The sequence below is a fragment of the Arachis ipaensis genome, chromosome B2, assembly GCF_059453495.1.
Source record: "Arachis ipaensis isolate K30076 ecotype BB chromosome B2, ASM5945349v1, whole genome shotgun sequence".
Taxonomy (NCBI): Eukaryota; Viridiplantae; Streptophyta; class Magnoliopsida; order Fabales; family Fabaceae; genus Arachis; species Arachis ipaensis.
The window spans coordinates 118,863,569-118,889,355 of NC_142437.1; the positions used below are offsets into that span (position 1 = coordinate 118,863,569).

The 25,787-nt window shown below is 36.0% G+C and overlaps 3 protein-coding genes across 5 annotated transcripts; 2 read left to right on the forward strand and 1 right to left on the reverse strand.

The window, feature by feature from the left end:
• The first annotated feature begins 2,663 nt into the window (after positions 1 to 2,663).
• Positions 2,664 to 5,165, forward strand: LOC107626055 (uncharacterized). Of its 2 annotated transcripts, XM_016328834.3 has the most exons (10): positions 2,664 to 2,865; positions 2,989 to 3,047; positions 3,149 to 3,189; positions 3,390 to 3,421; positions 3,527 to 3,555; positions 3,886 to 3,922; positions 4,102 to 4,158; positions 4,493 to 4,569; positions 4,680 to 4,753; positions 4,837 to 5,165. In XM_016328834.3, the coding sequence occupies exons 1-10, from the start codon at positions 2,764 to 2,766 to the stop codon at positions 4,854 to 4,856; spliced, it is 528 nt and encodes a 175-aa protein (XP_016184320.1). In that variant the 5' UTR covers positions 2,664 to 2,763; the 3' UTR covers positions 4,857 to 5,165. The 2 variants fall into 2 exon arrangements, with proteins under 2 accessions (XP_016184320.1, XP_088360149.1); XM_088504023.1 differs by having other exon boundaries at positions 4,493 to 4,753; positions 4,837 to 5,062.
• Positions 5,166 to 5,563: 398 nt separating this feature from the next.
• On the reverse strand, positions 5,564 to 8,936 carry TAFII15 (TBP-associated factor II 15). Of its 2 annotated transcripts, none has more exons than XM_016328836.3 (8): positions 8,789 to 8,936; positions 8,482 to 8,616; positions 8,325 to 8,389; positions 7,491 to 7,553; positions 6,922 to 6,979; positions 6,789 to 6,839; positions 6,148 to 6,267; positions 5,564 to 5,952 (listed from the first exon to the last, which is right to left on the reverse strand). In XM_016328836.3, exons 2-7 carry the CDS (start codon positions 8,581 to 8,583, stop codon positions 6,187 to 6,189), a joined length of 420 nt encoding a protein of 139 aa, XP_016184322.1. In that variant the 5' UTR covers positions 8,584 to 8,616; positions 8,789 to 8,936; the 3' UTR covers positions 5,564 to 5,952; positions 6,148 to 6,186. The 2 variants fall into 2 exon arrangements, with proteins under 2 accessions (XP_016184322.1, XP_016184323.1); XM_016328837.3 differs by having other exon boundaries at positions 6,171 to 6,267; positions 8,789 to 8,924.
• Positions 8,937 to 9,052: 116 nt separating this feature from the next.
• LOC107626054 (R3H domain protein) lies at positions 9,053 to 12,140 on the forward strand. The gene is made up of 7 exons (XM_016328832.3): positions 9,053 to 9,375; positions 9,512 to 9,582; positions 10,253 to 10,361; positions 10,563 to 10,645; positions 11,035 to 11,193; positions 11,334 to 11,435; positions 11,726 to 12,140. Exons 1-7 carry the CDS (start codon positions 9,315 to 9,317, stop codon positions 11,879 to 11,881), a joined length of 741 nt encoding a protein of 246 aa, XP_016184318.1. The 5' UTR covers positions 9,053 to 9,314; the 3' UTR covers positions 11,882 to 12,140.
• Positions 12,141 to 25,787: the final 13,647 nt, after the last annotated feature.

Genomic DNA, 25,787 nt, shown 5'->3' on the forward strand with positions numbered 1-25,787 from the left:
ACCGCTTTCTCATATCCCACAGACCCACTCACCCCTCTGGCCCTCTCCTTCTCCTCTCGAGCCTCCAGCCCTCCACTCTCACCTCTCGCTCTCAGTTCGGCAGAGAAGAGAACTCGAACGCAGCTTGGAGGAAGCACCCAAGGAACCCTCCATCTCGTCATTGTTCTTCAATGTCCAGCCACCGCCGCCGTCCTCATTGCTACAGCTTTTGCACAACGTCGCCCTTGTTCGCCGCGCGGCCGCCTCCTTTTTGTTCAATCTTCTGCCTCTGTTTTTTGGCCAACCCTTGCTCTGCCCTTGCTGGAGCTGTTTAGCCCTTTGTTCAGCCCTCTACACCGCGTGTTCGAGCTTCTGTTCCGCCACCTTTCAGCCACCGTTCCGCCATTGTTCAGCCTCCGTTCAGCCATTTTCGTCGCATTTTAAAGCTCCTCCCTCTCCCTGTACTGTTTGAATTTCAGAACTGTTTCATCCTAGGGTGATTTTTTTTCCTTCTTGTTCTTTCTTGTATTAATTATTCAGTTATTGTTTTATTTGATTGTTGTTTTCATGATTAGTATATTTTTCTAGTTCTTGTATTGTTGTTGGTTTGCTGTAGTTTAAAATCTTAATTGTTCTTGTTATTTTGATTTTCAGGTTTAATTGATCTTATTAATTTGTTAATTTGATGAATTATTATTTTGGTGTTGTTCTTGACATTTTGATTGTTATATTGTGTTTTGCTGTTGTTGATTTAATAAATTGTTCATTGAGTGGAAGATGAAAACATGCCATGTTAAAACTGCTCCTGCCATGTTAAACCTACCATGTTAAAACTGCTCCTATTGATTTAGTGTGGCTCAATCTCTGCTTCCAAAGAGATTCTACCACCATGCTTGGACCTTCTCTCTGAGGTTGGCCCTATGATGATTAAGGATATAAATCTTGTGACCCACTTTAAAAATTAACTTTTTAGTTTTTTTTTTAAATTGAATGTCTGAAATTTTGCTTGTTGATGCTCGTAATTTTGTTTGTTGATGTGTGAATATATTCTTTCATATCCCTCACTAGGGGTGCACATGGGGACCGGTGAAGTCGGGTTCGTCGTGACCCGAACCCGACCCTAAATAATGACCGGGTCTATTTATGAGACCCTTACCCGACCCTAGACCCGATGAAATCGTGTTAATTTCGGGCCACACTTAAGCCGGGTCTAGACCGGGTGAAGCCCGGGTCTTGATCAACTTTATCACGACATCACCAAAAATTAGATTCTACATCTTTTGAACCTCTAAATTTTGAAAAATAATTATTCCATAACAATGCAACATTCGCATAATAATAATTTATAATCTAATAATAATAATTTAAAGTTTCATAATAATAATTATATTAATTAGACATTAAACATTCAAAGTTCAAAAGACAATTAAAACAAAGTTAACAACCAACACAAGATTAACATAATAATAATAATTTATAGTGTCATATCAACCAATAACAACAAAATATTAAGTAGCAAATAACTACACGGGTCCAACGGGCCGGATCTGGGTGACCCGAGACTTGGCCCGAACCCGATTTAATAAATAATCGGGGCCATCTATTGAAACCTCGGGTCTGACCGGACCGTAACGAAGTCGGACCAAATTAGCTCCGAAGTCATCGGGTCCGGTCCGGATTTTCGGGTCGGACCGGGTCTTGTGCACTCCTATCCCTCACTAAGTCGTAGTGATTTGTATGCCTTTGATCCCATAGCCTTTGTTAGTTATTGTTGCATATTGGTAGATAGAAGACATCAAATTTTGTGACATATGATAGTAACTAGTAAGTAGAGTAGTTTATTCTTTTCTTTTAGAGATATGTCAGATAGAACAATGTATATACTTTTGAAAACCAAATTATTTCTTTTTGAATCAAAATTTGGGTGATTACCCTTTTCTAAATATGCAAGCAATTCTATCTAGTTGGCTATGAAAGCTTTCATTTTTTTTTATAGTATTAGTTCATGTTGTAAATGACCTTGTTTTGCAAATAAAACGGTTGTGAAGTTACTGTGAAACAGTGACGTTGAATAGTCTCTCGCTCTTTCTCTAATTTATTTTCTATTTTTTCCTTTGGAAAAAAAACATATTAGATATTTTCTTTGATTGGAATGTAGAAGATAATACATCTTTTTATGATTTTATTCTTTATTGTAACAAATTTTGAATAATTGTTGTTAGTTAATATGGAACCTTGCTATCATTATTTTATTTATTCGTTTTATTATAAAACGGTTATTTCGATTGAATCATAGTTGAACCGATTAGACCAATAAACTAATAACTAAAACGGTTTTATTACCGGTTCGGTTTTCAAAACCTTGCAATTTTACACTACTCCAAATAATAAAATAACAGAAACCATGGGTGTAAGAAAAATTGACAACATCGCTTGAGAAAAAGAATTAAATTATCCATCATTTCTTTTTTTTTTTTTTTTTTTGGACTTGGCCATCATTTCTGTAATTGAAGTGACTCTCCATAAAATATTGTTAATGGGCCTTGGCCCATTGGGCCCTTTTTGTTTGTGAAAGGAAGGCCCATTGGGCCCTTTTTGTTTGTGAAAGGAATTAGCTGACCAAACAAAAAAAAGAATGGGTTAAGGTGTGTACTCTAAAATGGTCCTCACGGTAGACCCTTCAATTTATCGATTTGGTTTTCATCAGAATCAGAAGACGAGGTGGAAGAAGGAAGCAAAAAGAAGCAGTGGTTGAATGAATGAATCAGTGAAACTGAAACTGAAATGGAGAACAACAACAACAACAATAACAACGCTATGATTCGTGAATGGTTCGACAGAGTTGACTCTAACAAAACTGGAACCATAACTGCTCCCCAACTCAAGGTCCTTTTTTTATTGTTATTTTTTATTATTGTTATTTTTCCATTTAAACTTTGAATTCAATTGATATTGTTTTGTGATTTAATAAAAAAAACTTTTTTTCCCCCTTGTTGGTTGAATAATCAGAGTGCTTTAGCGGTTGGAAACCTGGAATTTCCACTCTCAGTTGTTGAGCAGATGATCAAGTTCATATATCCAATTTCTGTGTTTCAAATGCTATTATGTTTCAATTTTCTCCATTCATAATCTAATTCCTTTCTTGTTTTTTGTTCTCATAATTGTGTAGGATGTATGATTTTGATAGGAATGGTACTATGAGCTTTGAAGGTATATGCCCATTGCACTCTATGCTTAACGCACTATGCTCTAAAAAGAAGCTGAGATTTACATCAATAATCAAATACTATCTTGAAATTTGGAAAGTAGTGTTCTTTCATATATGGGACTTTATTTGTTGGAGTTTGTTTATAGTAGAATTGAAACATGTTCTACCTCACTCTAACTTACTCGTAAATGGTTTGCTCTAGAATTTGTTGCACTCAACAAGTTCCTTATTAAGGTTAGTGTTTCTCTATTATGCATTTGATATGTGAGTTTATTGTCATTAACCTATATTTGATATTAAGTACGTTGGTTCTAATAACCACTATAAATGGCTCTTCAGGTTCAACATGCATTTTCTGATCTTGAGAGGTGATTGGTTTATTTATATGCTTTTGTTCCATTCTGTTTATTTGTTTTCAGAACTTTATCTTGCATGTAGTTTCGAGTGATATTATTGTAGGCAATTACATTGTGAATGATCTTATAGGAAAGAAACTAACGACATGAAAGGTTTATAATCAATTTGTTCATGCTTATTTTGGATCGATATCGCTGTGGCCTATATAGCTTATGTCTAAACTCTAGCTTGTCAGTATAATTCTGTGGTCATACCGGAACAAGTTTAGTTTTAAAGATCCACTGCTTGGCTGATCACTTGGTTCTGCAGTATAACACTTCTTGTTCGGTTCATTGATGCAGGGGTCGTGGCTTTCTTGTCCTTGATGACGTTTTTGAGGTATATTTTAAGAATGATTTCAAAGATGTTCTGTTTATTGTGTCACTGGTTTTGCTTAGCCAGACGAGCTTATGGTTCTTATTAGTACTTCCCAAGCTGTATCAACAAAATGTTGAGTTGCGTAGTTTATGTGTAATGTTGGATGCAACTCTAAATAACTTTGCCGAATCTGTTTCCAGGCATTGGTAAAGATTGGCTTCACGCTGGATTCTCCTGCATTTTACTCTGCCTGTGCGGTAAGGCATCGTCATAGTTTAATTGTGTAGTAAATCATCCTGGAGAAGTTGCACATCACATTGACGACTAGTGGTTAAGCCAAAACTATCTCAATTCTCAATGTTTGTTTACACTACTATTATCCATGCCTTAATTTCTGTATGCTCCTTTCTTGGGATAATAAGTTGAAAATGCTTTATTAGTCAGATGGAGAAAGAAATAATGCAATGTGTTTAGCATGTAAATTTATTTAGTCCTTGTTTGATTGCTTACAACTGCATAGTAGGCCTCTCATCTATGCAACATTGCCATTTAGAAGGCCATGCTCAAATGTTTCTCTTTGATTATTCTCAGAGCTTTGATCAAAGTAAAAGTGGGAAGTTTAGACTGGATGTCTTCATATCACTTTGTATATTCTTACAATCAGCAAGGTATATATATTCAGAGAAAAGCCAGAAAGCAATATTTTCCACGCAATTTTTATTTGACCTAGTGTTGAACTTTCATTTCACTGATAAGGACCTTCTATTATGTCTTTCAGGAATCTGTTTAATTCATTTGATACTGCAAAACAAGGAAGAATTACTCTTGATCTGAACCAGTTTGTATATTGTAGTAAGTACACACTTTGATCGGACGGTGTACTTTATTTTGATTCTGGCTTTCTCGCTCTTAGATATGTTCTACTTCCTTTTCAGCTTCCAATTGTAGAATATGATTCAACTCTGAGAGGACGTATTCTGAAGATGATTCATGTATGCTGCACTTTGTAAAATTTCTCAAATGCATTTCTATAGCCAAGTTAACTTTGTCCTGCATACGCTGAGATAATCATTTTTGAGGTTTAGATATTTCTCCCATTTACATGGAAATTGCTGTAAAATTAATTTTCTTTCTAATGTTATAATCTTAGTTTTACATGATGTCTTGTGAGATGGTCCGGAGGTTGATGACGTAGAATGTACTATACCAAATGCATTTTCAATCAGTTAACTTGTGTTATGAGCTAAAAAGGGAATTGACCCAAGTATATGCTTTCAAATATTTGGTTATGTAATTGATTCCCAGAGTCCCATTTCGGTGAGGTGATGCATTACTTTTCAACCAGATGTATGTAAATAATATTTGATTATATTTACTTTGTTATTTAAGCTTTTAAATAATTGCTACTCTAATTCCATCCTAAAGTTCGTCATTTTATTTTTGTACACAAATTAGTTACCAAATCAAATATAGTATTAAATATATATTAGAATACAAAATAGTAAAAAAAATAAATACAAAATATATATTAAACGTGTATTAAGCAACGCATGCATTTTTTTATAAGTCGGAGCAGTGTCTTCAGGGTTCAGACAGAATGGTTGTTGCTAAATGGGTGTAAATATAACAATCCAACTTATAATTTACACAATAGTCAAGGACTATAATAAACTGAGATCTTGCATTAGGTGAAATTTTACATACACCGATTATTAGGATGAGCGGTTAATAGTGAACTTAATGAACTCCTGAGATGTTGAACTTGATGAATTTTTAGGCACAACAATAATTAGGAAGAGAAGCATATTCATTTCAGCTGTGACTAAAGATTAATTCCAAGGAAAGAAAAAGGGCAAGGGGAAATGATACAATAAAGTTACTTTTTTTTCCTTAAAAAAAGAGAGTAGGAAAGTTCATTGCTAATCTAGTTCACAATTGATTACATGCACCGTGATGTCAGTAGCGAATAATTGCAGTATTTTTGGTGTTTCCATGGAAATGTTATAGGCTTGTGTTTCATAAAATTCATTCCACCAGCAATTTTGCCATTCCTGCATAACCACACTATCATTAGTTATAACCATGGGATGATACACATGTTCAACAGACAGCAACATTTATCCAATGTAATATTAAACAAAATGGGCTTAATGGAACATGACCTTAGGTATATAATACAAATCTAGAAACCAAGAGCATATAAATGGAATAGACTCAACTCCACAAACTCATATGGAATTACTTACTATGAGAATGTAGAAACCTAAACCTGATTAAACATGGAGTCATTCGTCTCGAGTAGCAGGATCCATTCCAGTAGAAGGGCTGTCAGCAAAATATTCTTGGTGCCTCACATTCACCCCATACTGTTCATACAAGATATCATACCGATTAAATGCAAGGAAATATTACTGTATCTGCATTTAGTAAAATTGATTAAGATGAAAGATGTTTTAATCGTCAAATACCCTAGCTCAGATGTACAGTTTAATATTATTCCCTGAAGAAGCTTATAAACAATGTTCATATTGTTTAATTTCGAGATCATGCATATATGAGCCAATCTAGCTTGGCCTCAACCTGTATCTTCTCCTCCTCTACCAGTTTTCTAAGCAAATCTCGTTAAGTTTAGACACAAATTATTCCCATCATTTTACTAATACTAATATCTATGAACTTGGACATAAATATGCTCCAATGCATATAACTTGCTACGTCAATTGGAAGACTTAACCTCTCCCATACTCAACATACAACCTGAGTAGATATTCAAAATGACTGAAGGTTTGTGTAAAGCTTAAAAAATATGGATAACAGATTGTATGTATTATGACATATTAATGAGGAAAACTTGACAGTCAATTTAAATATACAGAACAATTCTTACATCGTGCAGCGCCTTTGTTAGGTCTTCCATCGTCAAAACAAGGCGCTTATCCTGTTAAAAAAAAATGTAAGTGCTAAAGACAAGACGAGTGTATGTAGAATATAAACAAAACCAGAATAAAAGCTTCCAGAACCTTCTGCTGCCTGTCCCTTTTATCTTTTGGAATTGTTGCTTGTCTTGCTTTGCAGTGCCTACAGTTAAACTCTAGTCACAATGTCATGCCAATATAGTAATGCAAAAGATATGCAGAATAAGAAACTAAAGATGAAGCACATTGTCATATCTCATAACCATTAAACTAAGAAAACCAACAAACATTGACAAAGATACAAGCATTCAAATACAAAGCCACCTACAAGTACACCTAGAAGTGAGGACAAGCAGAGTTCTAGAGAGTAATAGTCAACAACATAATTTATATTGAATTTCGGATTTACATTCTTCTTATCATGATGTGCCCTCATTCTAGTGTGTATATATCTATGGACCACAACAGAAAAGGAGATGAAAGCACAGGCTCTTTTCCCATGTGTTATCCTATAAACTACCTTGAATACACATTTATTAAGAGAGAAAAATAGTATCCATCATGTACTGACCAACATCACTCACATGCATGAACAACTTATATCCAATGGTTTATGGGTAATTATAAACAGATTATGACAAAAAAAAAAGAAAAAAGAAAAAGAAGAAACATACTGAAGTGCATCACCCGCAACTTCTGCAACAAACTTCTGAGTGGCAACAGCAACCAATCTAGTCCTGAAATAGTGATCCACATTTGCAATCAAACAACAAATACAGGGGGCTAAGAATCCAACTTTTGTAGGAATAAATATCAACAATAATTTAAAAAGAAAAAAAAAGGAAGAAAATGTTGAATCCACTACGGATTCGGAAGGATAAATTTAGCTATATTATAAGTTCACAACAAACCAATAAAGATTTCTGCAAGCATGGCATGGTTTGGGATACTGCATACAAGTTGAGGACAAGCGAAGCAACGCAATCTGCTATTGCTCATTCCTTATATATTCTGACACAGGCTTCTACTAACTCATATAATTAACATTGGTGCCGAAAATACTTACTACAAGTATTATATGCTTATGCCTGGTCACTATCATCTCGAGCGAAGCCTAGTCCATAAGTATTGAAAATAAAGGATAATTAAGTAAAAGACTTCAATTTTAATAGTCACAACCAAATATGGTTGATTCTTATGCTTATCACTTGAATGATCATACAAATATATGACTTTAAACCATTTATATTTTAATCTCCTCTAAAATTTCCTCTAACCTTTTCTTAGGCCTACCTCTACCTCTAGCTATAGGACAATCCTACATCTGATTCACTATCCTAACTTGAGCCTATAACCAAAGATTAAATTGGACCATTATTCTCTATAATCAGCTCTAATATGGCGATTCCTAATCCTATATAGATTAGTTGACAATGTCAAAACATCAAAGCTAAACTCACACATAAACAAAAAAGGAACAAATCTGTAACAAGGGAGGAGGCACTAACAATCGAAGATCGGGAGACTGAAATCCGCTCTTGGCTAAGTAATGCTCCACCAACTCATCAGGTATCTGAGAAGAAGACGAAACGGTTGGTTCAAATGTTCAATCAAATTTATGAAACAATTCCAATGAAAGAGCTCAAGCATAGATATGAAACAAACCGTAGGAGTATAATCCATTAACGAAGCAAGAAACTCGGTGAGTGCAGTATCGTCATCATGCCTCCCTCCATCGCTTGATTGTGGATTATGGTTAGGGTTCATCTCCTCCTCACTCTATCTATACAATAACCTACCCTGCGAATTTATCAATTTTCTTAGAATTTACTTCAAACTCATATACACGAGTCATTCGAATTATGCAAAGTTTGTAAATTAAGAATTAAAAGGATCAAGAGCAAAATTTTTGGTTCGCAAAAATATCCATTTTTTCGAGGAAACAAAAAGTTTTTTTTGTTGCGCCTCGTACCTTGCTGGTGGTTGCCGGAGAAAAGGAGAGACTGGTTGCTGCCGTGAAATCCCCGCCGTACACCGCTGTCGTAGGAGAACGGAGAATGAAACTTGAAACTTTTTTCAGGTGCCTCTGCCGATAGTGTTTGTTTTGTAGTGTAGCCACTGAAACTTTCATATTCCTAGCCCAATAATCTGTACACTAGGCCCAATAAAGCCCAATAATATTATTAATGGGCTTGGATCGGCCCATTACTTACCCTTGAAGAAGAGAACACCCGACACCGTCGTCACTGAGGAAAAGAATTAAGAATCTAAGAAGAAAAGACACAAATCCAAAAGAATATTCTTTCCCTTTTTCATATCAACACAATTTGTATCTCTGATTTGTGATCTTTCTTCTTCTTCTTCTTGTGTGTTGTTGAAAGTTTCAATTTTTACAATTAGTATTTAAATACTTATCCTTCTCCCAAAAAAGTTCACACAATCCAATCCAATTCAATTGCTTCCAAAAATTTGATTAATTAGATCTTCTAGTTCTAGCCATGGTTCTTCACCGAGAACAAGAGCTTCTTCTCTCTTCTCCTTTCATTGACCCTTCTAAAGGTACCCCTTTTATCCTTTTTCATTTAATTCAGCTCAAGCTTATCCTCAAAGTTTTAAGCTTTTTTTAGAAGAGGAAAAAGATTGATTTTTTTTTTTTCAGATGGATTTTGAATTTGTTCTATTTTGTTATGAACAGGAGATGGTGGAAAATCTGGTGGGATGTCAATTGAGAAGAAGATTGAGTTCCTTGAGAGCTTGACTGGAAAGGTTGTTCCTTTATGCACAGAACTCATTGATGATAATATTTTGAGTGTTGTTACTGCTTTTACAACTCTAATGCTTATGTTTGTAAAAATACAATTCTTAATTTTCTTAAATGGCCTTATTTCTTTTAAACAAATATTGTTATATTACTTATACTGTATGGTGTGAAACAAGATGCATTGGTGTTTCAATTTCATTGGTATTTTTCTATGCAATGCATTTTATGAATGCAGCTGAGAAGCTTATTAATGCTATCCACTTTTTGTCTATGTTTATGGTTGGACTGAAGAAAATTCATCACCCCCGTTTGAATATAAATTTGCAATATGGTGTTTTCATGACTGAGTGGTTTAAATGAAAAAAGTCGGTATTACAGATTGGTTTATAAATTGAATTTGTCACTTAGAATGTGTCTTGGTATCATTTGTTTTAACTGATTCTTCTAAGACTTTAGGTACTTCAACAATTTCCCTTTTTTAGATATATTGGTGCAATGTGCATTTGCTATGTTTACAATTGTTGATATGAATTTTGCAAACTTGGTTATGTCATTATGTGAACTGAATACTTTTGGCTGTTATAACTTATAACAATTACAAGCAGCAAGTTCTCCATTCTATTAATTAGATTTTTAATCAACCTGAGAGGCTGAGACTAGTCTTACCTGTTTCAGGTTACAAATCGAAGATCCCGTAGGTGGTTAAACGATCGTCTCCTGATGGAACTGGTTCCACGATTAAATGCGGAGGAAATCAGAGGCTTGTTTGCTCCACCACCATGGGGTAAATTATCTGAGGCATCTTTCCTGAAACTTTGGTTGCTTAGTTTTGTTGCATGCTTCCTGTGATACCCCAAACCCGCCCAAAAAGAAAAAGTCATTACCTAAGAGCGTTTTAATTTTTGAACTTTCAATGTTTCTTTAGTATAAGTAATGACTGGATTAATTTTCATTTTAAAAAATGACGATCGGGTTCATTTCACAGGTGAAGAAGTTCCACCTTCAACATTTTCCATGACTAATGTGGAAGAGTGGGACAGATTCAGGAATATAGACATGGATAAAGAGGTTATATTTGCTTCTCTTATTTTTAAACTCCTTGAAACGTTTTTACTGTTTAAGAAGATAATTCCATGCACCTATAATTGAATTCAAGAAGCTTTACAGTGAATTATTGCTTTTGGTACTAAATATATCCTTTTAGAAGTTATTCTGTGATCTAGGTATCTTTTACAATTTTTAGTATCGTAGAGTTTATATCTGCAACGAATGTGCTTACATGGTGTGTTTTAGTGTTTATGTTCTGCTATGTGTGCGCATGAGCCATGAGAATTGAAGTTAGTTTAGAGTGCCAATTGCTAACTATTGGTTGGCACTTGAGTTTGTTTGGTTATGTTGGAATGTAATGTAGAGACAGCCAACAAACATCTCACTATAGGTTTCATATGTTTCGATAGGTCAATATGATCCATGCTTTCGAAAACTCTTTAGACAAGAGGAAAGGCCGTGTTGATGCTGACAAGTTGGCAGTATTGAATGGTTGGCATAGAGTTGATTGTCGAACAAGAGAGGCACTTCGACGCAGCTCTGTTTCCGAACTCATAGAGGGTTATGAGGTACATATTTGATTATTAATTACCCCCTTCTAACCTGTAAATCACCATTGTGCACAAGAAAAGGGATTAACTTTTATATAAAAAATATATCTTGCAATTTACATAGAAACATATTTTTTATTCTTTTCTATCTTCTTAAGGAATGTATACGGACGTTTATAACGAAAAGCTCGGATGGAGATGTTCTTGAGCTGCAAATTCAGGATCCTTTTAGGAGATTGTTACTGCATGGTGTTTGTGAGGTAATATCAGATATGCTGCTCTCCATGTTATTGTTGAAATTTCAATTCGCCTTCTATGCTTGAAAATTTGGGAAGTTTTTCATGAAAATGACAAAAAAGAAGCATTAGTGATACCAATCATGGTTTTTTGCATCCTTATTATATTGTTATCTAAATCTTTTTCTCATTATATATATGCATTATATTTGCTGCCGTTTCTAAAATTTTTTGGATCTGTCGCTGCTCGTGAAACCATTTATACTCTTGTAAGTGTACATGAAGCTTATAATCTTAATTTTTGTTGGTGGTAGTTCTACAACTTGGCCTCAGATACAGTGACAGATATGAATGGTGGTGTGGAGTCATCAAAGATGACAAAGATAAAGAAGAAGAAAAGGGGTTCTCCTCAGCTTCCAAATATCACTCTCTGCCACTTTCTGAAGATGTCCAAGGAAGGAAGTTGGTAATTTGATTCAGGGAGAAATGTTGTAATTCCTTATTATTATTATGATAAAAGACCTGTCTTTAGTCAATTATGTACAATGTAAAATTAATTTAGTTGTTTATTATTGCACAATAATTTCACTGTAAATTAGTCTTTAGAACTGTCTATTCAATTGGTTGATACTTGATACCATTAGTCAACATAACAAGTTGATTGCTGGCTTAATTTACAATGTTATGGTTGTTTAATTCAAGAATAAACACTTAACTCGGTTCCATAATGTGACTTTAAAAAAAATATATATATGATTTCTGATTTTATCATTTTTATTTTTGAGACGATATAATTTCTGTTTAAAGCGTTCATCAAATATCAACAAAAATTAATTAGTAGTAGTTTTATTTGTAATTTGTAAAAGTTTCAAATTGGGCACAATTAATTTTTTATTTTTTTTATAGTACAATACACACAGTTTGTTTGGGTGTTACTAAATTGTTAAAAAATATTTTTTTTATTTGTTTAATGTGTTTGATAAAATTTTAATAATAAAAATAAATTTATTACAAAATAAAAATAAAAAAAATATTTTTTTAAATTATAATTTAAATCTTTTTGAAAAGATTTTTTATTTAAAAATTTATTTTTAACATAATAAATAAATAAATAAATATTTTTATATTATTGTATTTAAATATAATTGTTAAATAAAAAAATATTTTTATATAAAATATTTAAATATAATTTTTTTTAAAAAATTATTTGATAGAAAAGATCATTTCATAAAAATTTACTTAAACAAGCTCAAATATTATTGAGTTTTTTTTACTTTTTGTTATATATTCTACGTTTTTTTAATTAATTTTAGTATAGAAGTAATTTTTCATATAATTGAGATATAATTAGCTTATTTTAAAATTAATTTTAAACTGGAGTATATAATAAAAAAAACCCGATTGTGTTTAGGGATTTAGTTTCACTAAACACATCTTTACTTTAATAAATATGATACTCGTGTGATTTTTTTTGTTAACTGAAAAATAACAAAAAGAACAAATAAAAAAGAGAAAATAAATAATAAAAAACTGCTTAAGAAATAGGAGAATCCTATTAAATGTTACTCAAATTTTTTTCAGGATAACAGAAATTATCATCATCTTTGTCATGATTATTTGTCATTGTATTTGCATTCTTAAGATCAACTGAAGAATAATACATCAATTTTAAGATATGATGTCCCAAATATTCAACACCAAAAGATCAACAAATTATCTTAAAAATTATTGATAAGAGTAAAGATATTCATACAATTTGTTACATAAATAATATCTCTTTGTTCCAAATTTTAAACTAGTAGATATATTTTGTAAATAATAAATAACTTTTTTTTTTTTGCAGAATATTACAACTCTTAATCATTTTTAAACAATCTCGTTGCCAACTTCTATTCCAATCTTTGATAATATAGACAAAACCAACACGATCATCAGTATCAGGATAACTTGCATTATAGTTAATCTTAAAAATACCCACCGAGAAAAAAATCTATGAGTAGGGATGTACGTGGATTGGATCGGATCAGATATGACCGAAAATTCGATCCGATCCGCACAATTTTCATCGGATCGGATTGGATATGATATCCGCGTTTTTAGTGTCGGATCGGATATCAGATATATCCGCATAATTGAACCTTCTCTTTTTAATCATATTTTTACGTAAAAAATTCAATAAAAAATATTTATTTTATACTTTTAAATTTATATATTCCTAAAATATTTTTAATCAAACTTTTTCTAAATAACAAAAATAAAATAATACAATATATGAATAATAATTACTAACTAAAACATACAAACAAGTAAATATAATATCAAACATATATATATATATATATATATATATATATATATATATATATATTTAATTATTATTGTGCGGATATGCGAATGTAGAACAGATATTCGCGATCCGATCCGTAAAGGGTGATCCTATCCGATCCGATCGATATGACGATCGGATCGTATCCGCAATTTTCGGATCAGATGCGGATATTTACCACGGATTTGCGGATACGATCCGATCCATGAACACCCCTATTTATGAGCCACCAATGGTAGAGGGGATAAAAACTCGTTGCAACTCAAAAACATTTCGAAACTCCTTTTCTAAGAACAAAGTCATACTAGTCATTTTATTTAAGGACTAAGATTCGTGCAGATGAAAGATCTTATTATTCTTGGAATGTCAAATCCACCATAGACCAGAAAAGAATATTAAATGACTCTCTTTACTATGAAGCAAGAACCAATTCATCAAATTCAGAGGTTGATCAAAAATCTCCAAAACTTGCCAAACTAGCTTGACTTTCAGACAATTCCAAATATAATGAACAATCAATTTCTAGCCAGAAAACATCATGAACAGTTGTCTATTGGCAAGATGCCCCTCGGAAACAAAAAGTAGTCTTGGACAGAACCTCCCTACCTAAGACAAAGTCAGGTCAAAAATTTATGTTTTTTGGAATAAGTTGACAACAAAGTCAAAACCAATTTCCCTTGTCATCCTAACCAAACTTCTTCTTGAGCCACAAGTAACCACTACGAGAATCATAAACCTTTGACATCGTATCAGACTAAAATCATCCTATCACTAAACCTGCTTGCATATCCGAATTGTAAAAAAAAATGTTGCTTAAAACAAAAAGTTGGTTTTGTGTACTAAAATAATTGAAAACCACTAGATATTTACAGAAATTATTTTTAATACAAAAATAAAAAAAGTATTTTGGTTGAATATTGATATTTAAAATGTATTATAGTATTGTGAATGTATAAAAAATATGTTCAACACGTACTTTGTGTGTTGGTCAAAATATTGATACGTGTTCAACACGCAGTTTACGTGTTGCCAGAATAATGACATGTATCCAACACACAATCTACGTATTGGCATTCTATCTTCAAAATTCACCAACCGTACTTATAATTACACCAAATAATTTTATTTTCAACAAAAATATAAATATTTTTTTCGTATAAAAAAAATTAGCCAAACATTTACATCAACCTTTTCCTTTATTGTTTGTCTCCATTCATTTACTTGTTTCCTACTTTCTTTAATTAGACACCTCGTCATGCCACTAATATAACTTCTTTCTAGGAAAAAGTACAATCACACGTGAGTACAGCTGGAATGTGATCAACATGTTAGATTTTCCAACAACAAAAAAAAGAATTAAAATTATTCTCATTTTTTTTTCAATTATGCTTAATTATTAAGATAATTCATTTTATTGAAACTGTAATATTTTTGTACCTAAACATGTAGTATATATTTAAATTATTTATTCTAGTCACACCTTTAAAGTTGGAGAAAATTATTTTATTTTTCAAGTAAGTATCTAAAATAATTCCAAAAAACTTTAAATTGAATATTTTATTTTCAAACAAATTTTTTCTCGAAGATTTTAAAATAATAAAAATTTATGAAAAAAATAAAATATATATTTAGATATTGTTGTAATAATTTATAATAGCTGTGTTTAATATGATTCAAGGTATCATTTATTTATAGGTGACTAATAAATAAAAAAAATCAAATAATAAATAAATAATATCTTATTATTAATAAAAATATCAATTAATATCAATTTAATTAATAGACAAAAATTATAATATTCTATAATAACATCCAATTTAAAATTCATTAAAATTTTATTTAACTATTTTTTTTTTAAAAAACCTTAAATGTGCTTAGAGGGCTAATGCCTTTAAGGCTTTAACGTGGGAACTCCAATTAGGATGGCACCTTCCATACGGGATAAACCTAGCATTAACTGTAATATTAATTTAAAAAAAAAAGATATCAATTTATTTTATTGTAAATTTATTAATTATTTGTATGTTGGGTTTTGTCACGTGAGTAACCAGAAATAGACAGATTGGACTTGGATGGAAGGCCCAAACGTTAGAAGGAGGCGGTTTCTGACTTAGTTTGTATCTGAGAACTGTGTGGTTTTCGACTTGGTTTGTGTCTTGGAACCGTCGTCCGAGTTGTGAGTATTTAATAAAATGGGGGGTGGTACCTACAAAGACACTCCGATACCTAAGTTAGTAAGGGGTTAAGCAGGTTCAGAGAGTATTGGAACTTAGCTTTACCTGAGTGTGTCAGTGTATTTATAGGTAATGATCCAATAACCACCGTTGGAGTCGTTCTACTTCTGAAGGTGGATAACCGTTCTTTTATCTTAGAGTTATTGAGATATCTCTTCTAGAAGTGGATGAGAGATTTTAGGGGGCAGTTACTTATTTGAATAAGTGTTATCTGCCAGCTTATGTCAAACCCGACTTTTTTGAGGAGGTCGAGTGAGTGGTAAAGGACAACCTTTGGATTGGACCTTTTTGGTTTACTTGAGCCTGGACCATAGTATTGGGTCAGGGCATGAACAGTACCCCTACTCGAGTCCGATCTCTTAGCTATGAGTTGGATTCGAGTATTAATTGAACTCCAGGTTTATTCAAGTCGGAAAACGACGTGATTTTAGTTTAAAACCGACGTGATTTTGAATTTATCAATCGTCGCGTCTAATCAAATGTCACGTCCGTTTGGGGCTTGCATTTACTCGTGGGGGAGCAGTTACATTGGTAACGGCGTGTTTCTTTACTGACAGCATCATTTTACTGTTTTGCCCCTAGTATATTATAAATACTTTTCCCTCTCCTTTCTTTGTTTTCTTTCGTCTTCTCTTCGAAGTTTCTTCCTTTGCTCTTTCACTCTTTCCCTCAAAAACTTCCTTTGACCTTTCGTTCGTGGGCGCTTCATCTCGGCTACTGGAACTCTTCCTTTTGGTGATTTTACAAAGAAGGTTATTTCTTTTTACCTTGCTTTCCTTCGTTGTTTTCACCGTATTTTCTTTATTTCTGTTTGGTGTACTTGTGTGTATAAGGGAGGTTTATGCTTTTATCGTTCTTTTATTTGTAGTGCAAAGCTTTGGGATTTTTGCATGTTTATTTTACAAAAATTGCTTCTTTTGCCGCATAGTGATTGTTTTCCTTATTTGTTTTGGAAGAAACTGTCTTATATTTGGGGTCCCTGTTTTTTTTATGATTTTATTTTTCCTTGTAGGTTTTATTACTTTTATATACACTCCCTCATTGCTGAAAAAATGTCTTCTCGTATCTCTGAGACACTCTTGAGATGGGTAGATGATTTTGTACTTATTGAAAAACCTCTAGTGGATACTGACTTTATAACCGAGCTTCGTAACCATCATAGAATTTGTATTCTTGAGGCTGACGAACCAAAATATGAACTGGTGGCCCTCGATTCTGAGGATCGGGTTTGTTGTGGGAGGATTAATGATTCTGAGTCCCACTTCTTTTTTATGTACGACTGCTTTTTCACCCAGAGTTTCCCTTCCTTTTTCTGATTTTGAAATAGAAGTTTTGTCCTACTGCCGAGTTGCTCCTACCCAACTCCACCCCAATTCCTGGGGTTTCCTGAAGATTTATCAACTTGTCAGCCAAGAGCTTGACTTTCTGACTTCCTTAAAAATCTTTTTTCTATCTCTTCCACCTTACCCGACCTTTTAGTAAGCAAAACACACAGCAATGAGTATCTTTTCGAGCTATTCAGGGTCGGAAGGTGTTTTCCATTTTTGACGAGTCCTTTCATGACTTTAAAAACTTTTTCTTTAAGGTCCAAGCTGTAGAGGGTCATCATTCCTTTTTCCGAAACGAGAATAACGAGCCCCAATTTTCTCTGTACTGCTCGGAGGCCTCTCCCGTTGATAAATATAGCCTAGATGACTTAGATGAGGTAGATGAGGCCATTCTTGGGTTTTTTCGAGAGGCCTGGGGCAAGCTCCAAATCTGGATACTAAGAATTCCTCATTGGCCCTCCGAGTTTCGTTCAAACCGAGTTAGGTAGTTTTTGCTTCTTTGTGGCTGCTTTTGATGAATTCCTGACATGCAATGTGTTCTTTTCCGATTTGTGTGCTGATCAACTTTTACTCATTCTTTCAGAAATGGCGAAAAGCGGGTCAAGCGCTGCTTACCAAAAGGTCCAGGAGGCGAAGAGGAAGGCCCGCGCTCGAGCTGATGCTGCAAAGGTCGGAGCTTCTGGCACTCCTCTTCTCCAAGATTCAGGTTTAGGGACCTCCTCCTCTCGTCCTATTCTGGTAAACCATATTCATACTTCTTCCATTCCTCCTCCTGCTCCTGCCCCACCCATTCAGCCCTCTGCCGAGCCTGAAAAGAAGAAGCGAAAGACCTCGAAGATTGGTTCTTCCACTGCTGCCGAGGCCAACTTCGATGTTCCGAAGTTCACAAGGAAGCACATGCTTCTTTTTAGCCAAATCTCCATGGATGATGCTTCCTTATGTAACCATCTTCAGATTCTTGCACGGGGGGGGGGGGGGATTCGGACGGCTGGGGTCTGTACTGCCCTTCTTGATATACTCAACAAAACTCTCTTGAGTTCTTTTCAAAAATCCATAGAGGACCTTCAGGGGAGGATTGTCTTGTATCAAGAAGAGGAGAAGAGGCTGCAGTGGGAGAATGCCTGGTTGAAGGAGGAGCTTGCCCAACTCCAGGAGAGGGAGAAAAAATTGATGGGCCAATGTGCCCTGGCTGAGGGGCTGAAGGAGAAGGCAGAGCAAAATTATGTTAGGCTTTTTTTTGAGAATATTGATCTGCAGAAGCAGCTGGAGTTGAATTGAGAGGCCTATCAGGACCTGGAGGATTCTATTGTTGAGAGCTCGGAGGAGGCTTTTAGGGTGTTCAAGGAACAAGTCGGAGTTATCGCTCCTGACTTGGACCTTTCACCTCTCCATCCCGACAAAGTCGTCATTGATGGGGCAATTGTTTCTCCTCCTCGTCTTGAGACCAATTCCGAGTTGAAGACTCGTGGGCAGCGTATTGTTGAGTCTTCTCCTCGTGAGGTGGAGCAACAGGAAGGATTTCTGCTGAGTTCTTCTTCTCAACCAGCCGAAGCTCTGACCTCTACCACTGAAGAGATCCTTCAGACCCTTCCGACTCTTGCAGCATACCCGATTTCTTCTCCTGTTGACGACTCCAATCCTCTTCTCAGTTTCCAATGATTTTTAGCTACTAGGGCCCGACTTGTGGGCCCTTTTTGAACAATTTATTTTTATATGTTTGTTTCCTGTGGTGGTTTCTGACACTTGTCCCTTAATAGGGTCATTAACAAAATTTATTTGTTTTGCTGGTCCCTTTTTGGATAAGGACCTTTTAACAAAACATTTTGATTATGTATGTTTGCCGGCATTTTTTATGCTTGAAAAAATAATTTTTTGTTGACTGATTTTTTATAAGGCTTTTTACGAAAAACCCTTTGTTGTTTTGATCTTCCTGGTTTATGAAAAAAGTTTTTCGTCATATGAACTGTTCTAAGTTAGAACTTTCCGAAATACTTTTTGTAGTGTAATTTTGGGAAAACCTTCGCTTTCATCTTTGAGGGATTTTCGTATCTCTTTTTGTGTTCCATTATTTTGACTTTACATATTCAATTTTGTTTTTGAATTGTTTTCATAATTTAAGTTATTTTTGTGATGCATTTTGTTTATTTCAGGCTTTTCGACTTGTGAGTCGTTAGTGATATTATTCCCGAGTTATCATGATCGTCTTTTGTAACCTCTTTATACCGACTTGTACCTCGTCGTTTTATCTCGCTGAAAACTCAGGTCGGTCATGGGATTTTCACGCTTTTTCGAGCTTAAATCAGTGCGTTTTATAGAATAATAATAGTAATAACGGAATTGTGAAGAGATAAAGTAAATGTTTATTGGTTGATGGAGATAACTTTTACAAAAGTTGTTTTAGCTACTAAGAGATTTTCAACTTTTAACCCTTAGTCCCCACTTTAATGCCTCGTTAAAACCCTCTTCAGGAAAACTCTTTTTGGAAAAAAAATCATGAAGTCGAGAAAAAGAGTACATCCTCAGGGAGCGGAGTTCGCTTCTAGCTATAATATCTCCTCATGTTGCAGGCATGCCACGACCTAGGGAGCTTGGTACCATCCAAGTCGGATACTTTGTAATACCCTTTTCCGAGTATTTCAATTATCTTATATGGCCCCTTCCAATTGGCAGCGAGTTTTCCTTCACCCGACTTGTTTACGCCGATGTCATTCCTAATCAAGACCAAGTCATCTGAGGCGAAGCTTTTACGAATGACTTTCTTATTGTACATGTTCGTCATCCTTTGCTTTAGTGCTGCTTCCCTTATCTGGGCCTGTTCTCGGACTTCAGGGAGTAGTTCGAGTTCTTCTCTATGTGCCCTAAGATTGCCGACCTCATCATAGAACCTCACCCTTGGACTTTGCTCGTTGACTTCAACTGGTATCATGACTTCTATGCCATAAGCAAGTCGAAAGGGTGTTTCTCCAGTAGTTGATTGAGGTGTGGTTCGATAGGCCCACAACACTTGAGGGAGCTCCTCGACCCAAGCCCCATTTGCATCTTGAAGCATTTTCTTCAATCCATTCAGTATGACTTTATTGGCTGCCTCAACTTGCCCATTTACTTGTGGGTGTTCAACCGAGGTGAACTGGTGCTTGATCTTCATACTGGCTACCAAGTTTTTAAATGTAGAGTCGGTGAACTGGGTACCATTATCCATGGTGATGGAATGGGGAATTCCATACCTGGTAATGATATTCTTGTAGAGGAACTTTTGACTTCTCTGAGCCGTGATGGTGGCCAAGGGCTCTGCTTTGATCTACTTCGTCAAGTAGTCTACTCCCACTATGAGGTATTTTACTTGTCCAGGCGCTTGGAAACAAAGTCCGAGTAGGTCCAGCCCCCATTTTGCAAAAGGCCATGGAGAAGTTATGCTGATGAGCTCTTCGGGGGGAGCGACATAGAAGTTAGCATGCATTTGGCATAGCTGACATTTCTTCACGAAGTCGATAGCATCCTTCTGCAAGGTCGGCCAGTAAAACCCGGCTCGGATAACTTTTCTGGCAGAGACCTTGCTCCAAGATGATTTCCGCAGATGCCATTGTGTACCTCTTCTAGGGATGGCAGCAGTACCCGTACCCGCCCCGCCCCTACCCGGTCGGGGCGGGTTTGAACCCGACCCGGAGCGGGGCGGGGTCGGGTTTAGGCTAAACCCGCCCCTACCCGTCCCGGAGTGCATATATATATATATATATATAATTTTTTAGTGATTAGGTTCAGTTCTCACCGCCACTCAGTTTGTAACTCGATTAGGGATTTAGGGTTAGCAACCCCTTCCTCCTCAGCTCTTCTCCTCTCCAAGACCATAGCCTCGCCGCCTCGGTTCAGTTCAACCCAGTGCTTGCCGTCGAATCTGCTCCAGTTTTGCATCTCCTTCAAGCCGCATTTGCCTGTCACTCCTCCTCCGCTCAACTCGTCTCTGCCATCTTCGCAACTCGTCGAATCGTCTGATTCGTCTCAGCACCGCTCCTCCCTCTGCCACCTCCGCCACATCCTCTCGACCCTCTCCTCCCGTGTCGTCGTCTCTTTGCTCCCTCCAGTCCTCGCATTCACAACCTTCGCCGCCGCTATCGCCGCCTACAACTCCGTCGTCTCCTCACACTTCTTGCTCCCGGAGTATTTCCCGGTTCTCAGGGCTTCTTCTTTGCCTTACCAGCTCACCGCACCCGCCTTGGCCCTCCTCCTCATTTTCCGAATCGAGGCTTCATACGCAAGGTTGGTACTCAGATTTCAGATAATGGTGTGAAAGAAAAAATTATACTTTCCTGCTTCGTAATAGAATTGTTCACTCAAGTGAAAATTACTTGATTTATGATATTGTATCGTTAGATTCTGTAGCTAATTTCGTCAAGTGGGATAAGTCTTTAGTTGTTGAATTTCAATTTTTGGAAAGCAATGCTACTATAACTGTTAAAAACAAGGGGAGAAAAAGGAGGAGATTTCAGTGTTTCTGTGAAAAACACCATGATTGTTTGGGTAGTTTCCTGAGTTTGTAACTAAGTTTGTAACCGAGTTTCCTGAGTTTTCCAGCCTTTCTTTTCTTTTTGAAGGATTTGATATGTTGAAACAGCTTGTTTGGGTTGAATCACAAACTGTTCTGTTTGCTTTGTTAACAAAATATGCAGTTACTTGGAATAAAGCTTGAAAAATTGAATGTGTTTGTGAACAGCTTCCAGAGTTTGGTTTGATTGCCTTTTCACTAATTTGCTTCTTTTTTTTCTTTTTAAATTTCTAGGAAAAGTACTTTTGTTTTTCTCATGGAAATAATATCCAACAAACTAGTAAAATAACGAACTTTAATTTACAAGAGGAGCAAATACTGTAACTTAAAATTTTAGAATTTGTAATGTTGATAAGTTCTGTGGATTGAGGTGACCAAATTAGATTGAAGAATAATGTAACTGTTATCTTTAATGATGGTTTATTCTGGGACTTCAAGTAATCTTGTTAGCTAATATACATTTTTGACATATATTGCTGATTTGGTTGTAAGGAGGTGTGATGGTGCACGTAGTTGTCAAAGTTTGTCTGACCTGTGTGCCTATTCTCTTCCATTCTTGTACTCTTACATACTTTGGACAAATTTATGTTGTTTCAAAAATAATGTAACTGTTATCTTTTATGATGGTTTATTCTGGGAGTGGCTGCTGAAATTAGATGGTGTACACAGTACTGCAAATTTGATGATTAACTTGTAAATGCGAACTGTAATATGCTTTATTCTTCAATCTAATTTGGTCACTTGCTATTTGTCATGATTAGTTACACAGTTACCATAATTTGCTATTTGTAATATTGAATTTGTAATGTACCTATTATAGGATTTTAAAGGAAGTGAATGCATACATTTGGCTTTGATGTGTGGCCAAAGTTGGTTGTGGGCACCTTTGGGAAGTAAAGGTGATATATTGATTAATCTTCATTTATGTTAATTTTTTTCATACTTCCAACTAATTTGTTAATTGTTATCTCTTTTAATTTTCAGGTTTAAATCTTGATTTGCAAACTTTTAATGATGATGAAGATGTTGAAAGTGATCAAGAAGAATAAGGGTTGAAGATCATTTTATATCTAATATTGTAATTTCTTTATTATGGTGTTAAATTTGTAGTGATCTAACAATATTTTTTTTTTAAATTTCAAGTTATTTTAGCTAATGACATTGTATGAATTTTATGTTTGTATTTTAATTTATCTATGAATTTTAAATTTTTGTCTTAATTTATATATGAATAGGTAAAAATTAAAATATTTAATTTTTACAGGGGCGGGTCGGGGTGGGGCGGGTTCGGGTTCTGCTATTTACTACCCGCGGGTAGTATATGCATAACAGGACGGCGGGGCGGGGTCGGGTAGGGCAAAAACCCGTCCCTACCCGCCCCACTGCCACCCCTAACCTCTTCCAAGACTTCTGTCGTCTTTGAGGTCGGGACGCACTTTAGCAATGGTGTGGATATTCCTCTTCTATAGAGGATATTTTTCACCAAGGTGTAACTTTGTGCCTCCCTTCAGATTTTCTTGGCTTCTTTTTCCTCCTTGGGTAGGATGTTGAATTTTATGTATTCGACTAATGGGGTCATCCACTCGAGGTATAAGCCGAATACCTCTAAGACATCTTGTTTAGCCTCCGTCTTTGTGACAGAGGGTTCTTGGAGGGTTTTCTGGATCAAACTTCGGTTATTTCTTCCTGGCTTGGTACTTGCTAACTTGGAGAGGGCGTCTGCTCTGCTGTTAAGCTCCCGAGTTATGTGCTTAACCTCGATTTCTGAGAATCCCCTAAGATACTCCAAAGTTTTGTCTAAGTACCTTTTCATATTTGGGTCTTTAGCCTGATACCCTCCATTGATTTGAGAAGTCACCACTTGAGAGTCACTAAAGACCACTACTTTGGTTGCACCGACTTCTTCTGCCAACTTCAACCCAGCAATCAAGGCTTCATATTCTACTTGATTGTTGGAGTCCGGGAATCCAAATTTCAGGGAGACTTCTATTTGAGTCCCTTCTTGGTTGACTAGTATTATGCCTGCACCGCTTCTGACTTTATTGGAAGAGCCGTCCACGTACAATTCCCAAGTTGTGGTGGCCTCCTCTTGATCTCCCACGTATTCCGCCATGAAGTCGGTCAGGCACTGGGCTTTAATTTCTGTCCGAGTTTCATACTTTAGGTCAAACTCGGGTAGTTCTATAGCTCATTGAACCATTCTGCCCGCAATGTCTGTTTTTAGAATAGTTTGCTTCATACGCAAACTTCTTGAGTTTTTGATACCTTAACTCGGGGCCTTGCAAAATTTTACTAGTGAAGTATACATGATGCTGCCCGATCTCATCTTCCCGTATCAGTGCTGGCGCCACAGCCTTTTCTGCTATAGACAAATACAGGACGAGTTCTTCCTCGATTTTGGGTCGAGTCAGAAGGGGAGGTTGACTTAAAAACCTTTTGAACTCTTGGAAATATTTTTTGCAATCGGGAGTCCATTCGAAATGGCATCCTTTTCTTAGTAGAGAAAAAAGTGGTAGGGATCTCAATGCTGATCCTGTTAAAAACCTGGAGAGAGCTGCAAGTCGGCCGTTCAGCTGTTGGACTTCCTTTAGACAGGTCGGGCTCTTCATTTCCAGGACTGGTCTACACTTGTCGGGGTTAGCTTCAATCCCCTTTATGTTAGCATAAATCCTAGAAATTTTCTAGCCTCCACTGCAAAGGTGCACTTTGCGGGATTCAATCTCATCCCATGTGCCCTTATGGTGCTGAAGACTTGTGAGAGGTCGGTCAGGAGGCTGGTCTCATCCTTGGTTTTATTAACATGTTGTCAATATATACTTCCATTAAACTCCTAAGGTGAGGTGCAAACACCTTATTCATCAGCCTTTGGTATATGGCTCTCGCATTTTTAAACTCGAAGGGCATGACCACATAGCAGTAATTTTCTCTAGGCGTGATGAAAGATGTATTCTCTTGATCCGGCCTATACATCGGGATTTGATTATATCATGAGTACGCATCCATGAATGAAAAGTATTGACATCCCGAGTTGGAGTCTACCAGGGTATCAATATTTGGAAGAGGATATGGGTCCTTCGGACACGCTTTATTCAAGTCGGTGTAGTCGACGCACATCCTCCACTTATCGTTCTGCTTCTTGACTAGCACCACATTTTCCAGCTAGGCCGGATACTTGACTTCTCTGATAAAGTCGGCCTCTAAGAGGGTTTGTATTTGTTCTTTGACCACTTGAGCCCGTTTAGGACCGAGCTTCCGTCTTCTCTGTTGGACAGGTCGGGACCCTGGATATACCGACAATTTATGCGTCATGAGCTAGGGATATATCCCAGGCATGTTGGAAGCTTTCCAAGCGAAGAGGTCAAAATTTTCTTGTAGGAGCCTTATCAACTTCTGCTTCAAATCCCCTTTTAAATTGGCTCATATATTGGTATTCTTTCTGCCTTCTTGCCCGATCTGTACCTCTTCAGTCTTTGTTCCGGGCTGTGACCGCAATTCTTCCTTAACTCGGATGCCTCCGAGTTCAATGGTGTTCACCTCCTTGCCTTTACCCCTCAGGTTTAGGCTTTCATTGTAACACTTTCTCGCCAGCTTCTGATCTCCCCTGATGGTTACAATTCTCTCTGGTGTTAGGAATTTCATGCAAAGATGGGGGGTAGATACCACTGCTCCAAGCCGATTTAGTGTCGTTCTACCTATCAAGGCATTATAGGCCGAGCCCACATCGACGACAATGAAATCGATGCTTAGAGTTTTGGATTTCATTCTCTTTCCAAAAGTGGTATGTAGGGGTATGAATCCCAGTTGTTTTATTGGTGTATCCCCCAGTCCGAAGAGGGTGTCAGGGTATCCCCTTAATTCCTTTTCATCTAATCACAACTTGTCAAAATCTGGTTTAAACAAGATGTCTGCTGAACTTCCCTGATCCACCAGGGTTCTGTGTAGATGAGC

Coding starts and splice junctions, on each gene's coding strand:
- LOC107626055 (XM_088504023.1), top strand. CDS start 2,764: ATGGAGAACAACAACAACAACAATAACAACGCTATGATTCGTGAATGG. Junction 3,556..3,885: donor GCATTTTCTGATCTTGAGAG/GTGATTGGTTTA, acceptor TCATTGATGCAG/GGGTCGTGGCTTTCTTGTCC. Junction 4,159..4,492: donor CATTTTACTCTGCCTGTGCG/GTAAGGCATCGT, acceptor GATTATTCTCAG/AGCTTTGATCAAAGTAAAAG.
- TAFII15 (XM_016328836.3), bottom strand. CDS start 8,583: ATGAACCCTAACCATAATCCACAATCAAGCGATGGAGGGAGGCATGAT. Junction 7,554..8,324: donor CAGTCTCCCGATCTTCGATT/GTTAGTGCCTCC, acceptor TCACTATTTCAG/GACTAGATTGGTTGCTGTTG. Junction 6,840..6,921: donor AAAGGGACAGGCAGCAGAAG/GTTCTGGAAGCT, acceptor TTTTTTTAACAG/GATAAGCGCCTTGTTTTGAC.
- LOC107626054 (XM_016328832.3), top strand. CDS start 9,315: ATGGTTCTTCACCGAGAACAAGAGCTTCTTCTCTCTTCTCCTTTCATT. Junction 9,583..10,252: donor TTGAGAGCTTGACTGGAAAG/GTTGTTCCTTTA, acceptor TACCTGTTTCAG/GTTACAAATCGAAGATCCCG. Junction 10,646..11,034: donor ATATAGACATGGATAAAGAG/GTTATATTTGCT, acceptor ATGTTTCGATAG/GTCAATATGATCCATGCTTT.